The sequence below is a fragment of the Alligator mississippiensis genome, chromosome 5, assembly GCF_030867095.1.
Source record: "Alligator mississippiensis isolate rAllMis1 chromosome 5, rAllMis1, whole genome shotgun sequence".
NCBI lineage: Eukaryota > Metazoa > Chordata > Crocodylia > Alligatoridae > Alligator > Alligator mississippiensis.
The window spans coordinates 16929672-16939290 of NC_081828.1; the positions used below are offsets into that span (position 1 = coordinate 16929672).

Below are 9619 nucleotides of genomic sequence, written 5' to 3' on the forward strand. Positions count from 1 at the left end.
CTCTGATTCCAAGAGCACCAACTGCTGGCAGTTTAAATCACGGGGAGAAGGTGGTGTGTATGTGGGTGCGTGTGTCTGGCTCTATGGGGCTAAGTTAAGTTCTCTCTAAGTAGTAAAGAATACATGATTAAAGTAGTCTAGATAAAGTTTATGCCAGGTTTTTTTTTCTGTTGTAAACTTAACCATGTAATAACAAGATGTCCTGTTCAGGAGTTTAGGATGCATTCAATTCCTTTGGCTGTTAATTTGCACATTGTCTACAAGCAAGTATAGGCTAGAAAAACTACTGTGCAAATTCAGGTGTTTCTTAGAATCCATCTAGTATGCATCTCTCACTTAGTTTCTGTTCTATGTTTTTCAGGACCAGAGGTGTCCTACACTCATTTTCTGGGACGGAGACCAACAAAATCTGGCCTTACGTCTACACTCTGCTCTCAAACAAGATTCCTCCTATCTGTACTGAAGAGGCAAACTAAAAACCTCCCACAGGAGCAAGAAACTAATATGGTTGCTTATTTGGTGCGTGCGGTATTGGGGCTGTTCTCAAACTGGAGAATAGCTCAGTGTCTAAAACAGCTTCCTTAAGTTTCCTTCAGAACATGTATGGAAAGGCAGTTATAGCCAGAATCAGGGTGGAGGAGGTTTAAGACCAAGACTGAACTGAAAAGTTCAGTCTTTTGGGCTATAACATATTTCTGTTGGTGATCAGGATTTCTTAAATTGTGGACCAAGATGTAACATTTGTTGGATTTCTGTAGCCTGTTGTGATTTCCCATCACCCCCCAATTCCACAAAGATGTGCAATGTGCTCTTTTGTTGCTCCACAGCACTTCCTTAAGATAATGCACCATGATGATTTATTTGAAACTTTCTCAGAGAAATAGTACTAAGATGCAAACTTTAGCCCCATGGGAATTGGTGAGTAACCTGAAAAAAAGAATTACACTACAAAACTCATGAGGCCCACGCTTCCAGTATTAAGTGCAGAAGAAAATCCATGGGGGGCTAGAATATATATGTATGTGCTTCTTTCTTTTTATTTTTATAAGAGAAAAAGGAAAAATATTATAAAAAATGCTGCTATCTGATGTAGTTTTCACTATGTGGTATAGTATTGACCAGGAAACTGAGTACGCCTACATTTGCCTAGGAGAAGAGTTGCACTAGATGGTGCTTGACAGTTTATAGCTTTAATACTATAAGATATGGGTGTATTATTGGTTGGTCCCAAAGATTTACTTTAATATCTGGTTTTGTTTTTGTTTGGTTTTTTCCTCTGGGAAAAATCCCTTCTGTATGTTGTATTGCCTTATAATGGAGGTTCTTTCCCTCTCTCAGAATACGGGGGTTATTTTGAGAGGAAATCCCCTTAGCTTTTATGGGGGCTGCCTGTGAACCTTCCCTCTTCCTGTTAATAAAAGAAGAGACCTCACATATAGACACAACTCTGGCTGACTGAGTTCCACTTGAGGTATGTGTGTGTGTATGTCGAATGGCAAGGTCGGGACCAACTGCTGGTATTAAGCACTTTCTTTGTGAATCTAAAGCAAACTGTCCGTTTCTTGTACATTCCATGATAACCGGGTTATGCTGGTTCTGTGACCGTGTGCTCAATTTACTTGTGCTTGAAGTGATGTACAATTAAGCATGCAGCTAACTTAAAATCAGTGCCCAACTTGGCAGGAAATTCTTTGCCTACTGAATAAAAAACATTGCGTTCTTCTAGAGCTGACTTGAGACTAGTACCAAAAAATATCTTACCATGAATATAGGCTTTTTCCTCTGGCACTCTGGTTACTGCTTCTGGTCTGAAAAAGCTTTGTAGTGTATCATTTTATGTCTTGACATCCATTTCCAGTTTGCATTTGCAGTTATAACACTTCATAGTAGTGGTTCTGAAGTGTTTTAGAGCCGCCAGTGATTCTTGTTAGGAGAAGCATTTCTAGTTACTTGTGAATGGATTATTATGAGCAAACACCTTTCAGATGTATGACAACTTTTCCTTAGTTAGCCTTGTTCCTGTCTCTGTTTGAGCTGGAGATGGTGGCTTTTTGCTAAACTGGAAGTACTGTACATTTGTTTGATTTAATCTTTAATAGCTGCAGTACCTAATTAATGGGAATAGGATTTACCTCTTATGCCATGTCTGAAGTTGCCTTATTTTATAAAGCTATATTTAAGAAAAACCAAGATACATATTTTTGAGAAATAAGAAGCTGAATTTTACGAACTAGACTTTTTGAGAACTCTTTTTGCCAAGCTGCTTTATTTGCATAGCTAGCCATGCTCAATTTTAGCAATCGGTAACTAACTAGGGTTGCCAGTTAAAAAGCTACCACCATATTCCAGTAGACAGCTTGACTGATTTTTTTTTTTTTTTTAAAACAAGTCTGTCACTGAAATGTCCATACCTGACTTTTCTGCTCTTTGCAATATGCTCTTGAAGATTGGCTGGGTGTAGGGGGAGGAGTTGGGACTGGACTTTTCTAAGTTATGTTCAGAATTTGAATTGAGTGGAAACTTTTTTGGCACTGGGGGAAGGGTTGGTTGGGGTTATGTGGTTTTTTTTCCAAGCTAGCAGGCAGCTAACGTTGAAAAGACAGCAGGTTGTAGACATCTTCACACCTTTCTCTCTCTTCTTACTGTTAGGGTGAGACTCGCTCAGTATTTCCACTCTGCTCTCCACTTTATTCCTCTTCCCTTTCTCCTATCCATGACAATAGAAAGCCCTTTTAATATAGCAGTCTGACCTTCTCAGTTAAGGACCTACTGGTTGCCTGTTATCACTAGCCGTCAAGCTCACAGCTGTCCTGTTGTGATCAGCCTTAATGCAAATAAAGTACAGCAGAGTATGATCTCCTCCTGAGGGCTGTGCTTAGCGTTGCATTTGCCATAATACATTCTAGGCAGTTGCATGTTGTTTTTTGTAATAGAAAGATTGTGAAATGGTGTGCTCTCGTATGGTGAGGCAACCATCTTCCTAGCTGGAGTGCATAGTTTTGGTCTGAGATCAAACCATTTCTGATCTCAGAAATGTCATTTTTGTCTCCTGTGTATGGGGAAAGTAGAATAGTATTGTTTCAGTACAGTCTTCCCCCCCCACCCCTGCACATACACACACCCCACCTCTACTGTGACATAAAAAGAATGTGGGGTAGGTGGGTTTAAGCCAGTAGGTCTTTCCCCTCATATATGCATCAGTCTTGATAGGTATGGAGGAAATGCACTGATGAACAGGGTGATTTAGGGGTAATGGGGGATATAGGCCACACCTGTACTATTCAACACCAAGGAAAGATGGTGCTGAGTCCCAGGCATGCAAGACATGGAGTCAGGAGCAACTAAAGCATCTTCAGGAGAGAGAGGACCTGCAGGCAAAAAACCTGCTCCTGTAGAGCTCCATTTGCCTTTCTCTAAAAGAGGTGACTTGGAAGTGCTGATACGCTCCAAGCCCTGCTCTTGATGGACACTTTCCACTAAATTCAGCAGCCCTGGGGAAACGGCCACAGAACATAGGCTGATTTCATGGGAACTTGTTGGGAGGTTCTGCTACCCATTAACTTGAACATTCATGAAATTATTTGGGGCACTTCCAGCAAACCCTATAACTGTCAAAACCCAGTATTTTAAGCAACAAGGGGGTTATATTAAAAAATATCTACTTTGTATGTAGATACAAGACCTCTGGAAACCTGCACACATTAGTTTGAACAAATATGTGAATGTAATAACAGGAGTTGCACTTCTAAGGTACTGCCACTTTTTTTAATACTGTCATGCATTGTGTGGAGGAGCCAACAGCTGGGTTTCTAGGGCATCTCAGGAATTGTAATCTGCTGTACTAGTCTCCTTGAGTATCCAAGCCACAAATTGTTTGATTAAATGAGGACTACTGGCCAAAAGGCAATAAGCCAAAAAGTGAGACTGGCATCTTTACCTATAAGTTCCCTTTGTGCTTTTCAGTGCGTAGAAGGAGGGAGTGTCTCTTGAGACACCAGTTTTGAGGCCTTATAACAGAAGACTACGATTGTGCTTTAAGGCGAGTGGGGGTGAGCAGGAGAATAAATTAGAGACAAGGCAAGCATTTCAAATATCTAAAATGTGGGAACCTGTCAAAGCCACTAAACTTGTAAACATGGATTTGCTCCAGCTGGAGTTTCGGGTTTTAAAAAGTGTAAAGAGAAGAAGCATTTGAGCATTACTTGCCAACATCTGTAATGCTGCATAACTTCATCCATTTTTAAACAAGCATTCAACTCCAGGTTCACACTTCCCTGATTCTTATTGCCCTGCCCTGTGGTTTGATCTTGGGAAATAGATTTTTACACTTTATTTGCTTTCATCTTAACTGTATTTTAAATGCTCTATATTTACAAATATGAGTCTAATATGAGATTATGTTCCTTCTCCGTCAAACTTACGAAGGGGCCAATGCTTTCCAACTTTTGTGGGTTAGACTGCTGCAGTTTGTTTTATCTTGTGGTCAAAATTTTCCTTAGAGCCTCCCATCCTCCATATTTCTCCCCTCAGTGAAATAATTATTTATTGTGGTGCTGTAAAATGAACAGCTAAGAACAGCATGGAGATGTACCAGTCAAGAGCATCCCTTAGTGTATGGATCCAGGAGTTTCTTAAACTGTAAATGTAATGGTTCACACTTGTCTGTCTCTCTGCATGCCAGTAGTCTCTGCCTTCCCTGCATGCATGTGGTCATTTATTCCATATGATAACATGTTATGAATGCTTATCTTTCCAGGGCAGTGGGTATGATACCTGTTTTGCAGATATAAGAAGGATACTCATGGACTCTTGTGCTGAAGTTAGATTTTTTTTTTTCTTTTCTTTCCAGTTTAGGGATTGTAGTCCTGTACTTTGCTCTCAGGATCAGGCTGCTAAAGAAATTATATAATTCATTAATAGTTTGAGGCACACCCATACCCCTGTATATGCAAACTCATTTTCAGCAGTACTTTGCTTCGGGAACCCCCCCCTCCCCCTCCGATGTTATCACTCTTTGAGGATGATGTGTTCATGTCCAGGTTTCAGATGAAAGAACCTTATGCATTTTTATATTCTTATGCTTCAAAATTATATATGTCAGTCACTCTATATTCTTGGTAGAGGGGGGAAAATGTCATTCAGTTTGAGGAGAGACTTGTACATTTGTAACCTGACTACAATGAGGAGGAGGATCCATTTATACACCATGCTAGATGAGCGATGAATTAAAGCTTGACACCTGAACACTAGTAAAATGTTTATTTCCAAGATGCAGAGCATGGCCATTCCTCAGGGTTTATCATCATTGCTGGTTAGTTTGAGCATGTTTCCTGGAATCCAAGGGGATGTCTATGCTGCAATAGCTGAAGATAATGTGGGTTTCCTTGAGCCTGCAGTTATTGTAGCATAGAGGTATTCCAACTCTGTTATGCTAAATGCTCAGACACTGTTGTAGAGCTAGGCTTTACATTTGGAGCTCACAAATTTGGTTTTTGTTTGTTTGGGGTTTTTTTTGTTTTTAACAAAAGTAGTAAGTGGGGCTGGTAGGGACACTTGGAGGTGGCTGCCACAGGTGTTCCTTTGGGTAAGGCAGAACCATCTGGCCTTTGGTTTTGTAGCTTCTAGAGACCTTGTGTGTAGAGACCTGTATGAATCCAACACCTCCCTTAAAAAATTAAGAAACCTGGTAATCTGTGTCTGAACCCAACATCATTCTTGATCCTTATCTTAGCCAGAAGGCTAATTTTTATTTCTTGAGCTAACAGAGGAGTGAGGGGCAGGTGTTTAGGCATCTGCATAGATTTTGAGGTAGCTGCTATGTCTCTGAATGGTAGGGACAGCTGTTTGCCATTTTAAGAACCTTCTTAGAGGCGAGTGGCCTGCATGCACCAGCCTTTCTATAGGAGTCAGAGTACATAATACTCTAATAGTCTATAGTATAGATCCAGCTGCACTGGTTCTTCTAGTATTAACCCAGAGTCCACAACCTCAGCCCCAGACTGAGGTGGAGGAAGGTGATCTCTGCACTTCCACCTCCCCTGAGAAGATCCTAAGGCCCAGTCCCCTAAATCCGTTTGATGACTAGGCCCCTCACAAATGCAGGAACCAGGGAGAGGTTAATTAAGATGATTTAATTTCTCTATGGAGAGGTGGGAGCTGTTTCCTGATGCTTTCTTTTTCCCCTCATCCCAAAAGAGACAACAGAATACAGGTGTGAAAGAACAGCCTCTCTGGGCCTCGTTTTAGCCTGAACTGTAACTGGCTTTAGTGTTTTGTTATGCAAATCTGACCTGGTCATTATCTTCTACAAATTTTGGGTAGAGAAAATGCTAAACCATTCCTCTATGGATATCTACAGCCACAGTAATACCCTGTTTAAGCACCACTGAGTCTGAACGGGTATGCTGACACAAAGCTTCCTTTTTGGGAAGGGAACAGGTTTAGTTTCAGAAGTTGTGCGTTCTGTTCGGTTCTACAGGTCTCCATCCTGAAGGTCTTAAAGATGGATCAAATCCTCATTTTGAGCTGTGCCATCTCACTCTGACCGTTCTTGGGCCCCAGTGCTTAAACCTATCGTTTGTTAGTAAAGCCTCCCACTGTAAATGAGTTGTGTTTTACCCTACTATCATTGGAGTCCACCTGCCATGGCAGAGCGCGGTTCTGCTCCTTTCTCAAATTCTGCCTTTGGGACTGTACTGTGAATCTGATGCAGTTTCTAAAATAACTTTGTAATATAACTTCAGGAGTTGGGAGGAGCAAGCTTCCTTCTTCTGTGTATCAGCTTGTTTAGAGAACTGCTCAATATTTGTATGTTTGCTGATGCCCGTTTTTGGATACTCTGTTCCCTAAAGAATCACTACAGCAGTGTTGCCGTTTGATACATGTAAATAAAAATTTTTTTTTCTCCTGCTTATTTCCTGTTCTCTTAATTTTATGGAAATATCTAGCCCTTTAAACTCAAGCTTGGTCATGTGCCTATGCATGGCAGAAAGATGGTCTCTGCTCCAAGGAAGTTATGATATCAAGCCAAGTAGGGAATAGAAAAGAGGACTGACATATCCCTCTGTCCTGCCAACCCCCCCCCTTCCCCCCCCCCCAAATATGTCTTGACTGCTGAGTCATGGTGCTTCTCAGGCTCTCTTGCTTGGGAATGTTTCATTTTTTGCCGGACAGCTTCTACAGGAGTGGAGAGTGTTCCTGACTCCTTATAGCCTCTATCGTTGTTGGTGAGGGCATTGTCTGTACTGTTCTGGCAGATGTGAGGTTTAGTCCCCTCAATCTGAGGAGGGAAATAAGCTCAAGTTTCCCCCTTCCTAGTATGCTTATCACTAGACTTATACAACATTTTCCTATCTAGCTGCATCTTGAAAGTAGTGAACAGTGCATCCTTTGAAAGGTGACCATCCTGTGTCTTTCACGGTCAGCCCATACCTAGGGAATCAAGTCAAGACATAACTGGAAGACTGCCTAGTGTCCGGATCTGATTGGGGCTTGTGTACAAGAGGGGCCAAGTTGCTCAGGCTGGGACAGTTCTGGGTATGCCCAGAAACAGAACTTGTGCCACGTGGGGAGCTTTAAAGTTACCTCCACGGTTTAGATTGGTATGAGGGAGATTTTTGGATTTTAAGTAGCTCACTTCTGTATAAGTCCCGTTTCCTGCTGGATCTGTCCCAGAATTATTTTCTACCTGGCATATTACAAGAGCTAATTCTGAAGCACCACAAACAGAATGACCCAGACAGAGTTCATCCCCACCGCTTATTTATGTTACATGCATTATGATTTTGGGCTTTGCTATTTAATTTCGCCCTTTGAAAATAACAGGGAAAACAAAACACAAGAACCCTTCACCTCTATTATAATCCCTGCCTTGTAGTTCAGCAGAAGAAATTAAATGCCACAATCCAATGTGATTCTGTTCAGTGTTAATGGATTGTATTTATTGTCCTGAAAATGTGATTATCTTATACATTTGTTTTTAATTTTTAATTTCCAAGTGGGAGGCTTATGGCCCTTCATTTGACAGGATAGAGAACAGAAGGGCCTCTGGTGATGGATGCACCTTAGTCAGTGCAGAAATGTTCTTTTGCCTCTGGCGTGATGCAGTTGCAGTGGCTGCTTTGGGAAAGTCATGCTGTCAGCAGAGGAAGAATTAAGGAGTCTATTGTAAAGGAGCAAACTGTGAGAAAATAAGAGAAATTGTAAATGCAGCCAACTGAAGATGGAGCAAGATTGGAATATTTTTAAGTAAAAGGTGCAAAAACTGGCAGGAATTTGTAACCTAAGTAAAGGAGACAAACTTCTAGCATGAGGATCTGGTTACCTAAACTCCTTGAACAAGGTAATAGGTGTAAACTGAGCTCAATCCCAAGGGGGGACTAATCAGTAAAGAAAGCTAGGTCTTGGAGGTCAGAAAGTGAGAATTGCTCAAAATTTGAGCTAAGGTAGACTTTGCTCAGGGAATTAAAAGATAAGTTTCTTTAGTCATATACTAATAAAAAATAAAAAAAACAAAGAAAGAAAAAATGGTCTGCTGTGTAATGGGGGTAGGGTAGAGATTAAAAGCAAATGCAACATAGCCCAGAAAATAAATGAATATTTTTGCATCCGTTTGCAATAACAAGGATATTGAATTGCAAGTAAAGGCAAGATGACTAATGGGAATGAGGATAAGGGAATTAATCATATCCAAGCCAGAAGCAAAACTCAAAGATATTGATGTGTTCAAGTCAGACTGATGGGAAGATCTTTATCCCAGAATTTGGGAAGAACTAGCACATGAAACTGCATAATTTTGAATACATCTATCAAGTTGAGGGTAGTCTTCAGAATAGCAAGTGTAATAATGCCTATATTTAAGAAAGGGGAGAAAAACGATTCAGGCAATTACAGACCCATTAATCTGACATCAATAGTATGCAAAATTCTAGAATCAGCTTTGAAGGGAAGGAGATTTAAAGACAGAGTAAAAAATGGGATAAAATGCAAGTGTGGATTTGCCAACTGTTCTATAGCATCAGTGAGGCTACAGTGCAATACAAACTCCAGCCCAGCCCAGTGTCAACTCACGAAGGCCCCTCTACACGTGCAGGTAAAGGTGCAATGGGATCTAATGCAGGATCCACACACTCGCATCTCCTGCCATCCTGCATGGGACTGTTCATTAGATCCTATTGTGCCTTATTGCCAGTGCAGGGGGAGTCTGATCTCAGGCTTCCCCTGCACTGCCAAGAAGCAAGTTCCTGCAGCTGGGAGCCCCTTCAGTTGAGGCTGCTACCATCTCCCAGCCTTAAGGGGTTCACGCATCCCTGAGGCAGCCATGCCCCCAGCTGCTTGGACTGAATTGGGTCCTGGCAACCAGCATCCATAGCTGCAGGTCTTTGGGTCCTTGTACAGCCAGGACCCAGAGTCAGCAGCTGTTGGGGCTGGGAGTCCCCTCAGTTGCAGCAGCATGGTGCACCCCTGCTGCCCCATCAGTTGCAATGGAGACCCTGCTACGTGTGCAAATTTTAAAGTTGCATAGGAACCTGCTATAGAGTTTGTACCCATTTTTGAGGTCTAAGTTAATAGCTGGTTGGATCTTTTTATGATGCGATACCTACTGTGCAAGTGTGGCTGG

At 41.5% G+C, this 9619-nt stretch overlaps 1 protein-coding gene across 1 annotated transcript in view; it reads left to right on the forward strand.

Moving 5' to 3' along the window:
* Positions 1-6913, forward strand: part of AK4 (adenylate kinase 4) — a 44384-nt gene extending 37471 nt beyond the window's left edge. The window contains exon 5 of the mRNA XM_006272601.4: positions 362-6913. Within this exon, the coding sequence (XP_006272663.2) occupies positions 362-476 (115 nt within the window). The 3' untranslated portion in view covers positions 477-6913. The remainder of the gene's footprint in view (positions 1-361) is intronic.
* Positions 6914-9619: the final 2706 nt, after the last annotated feature.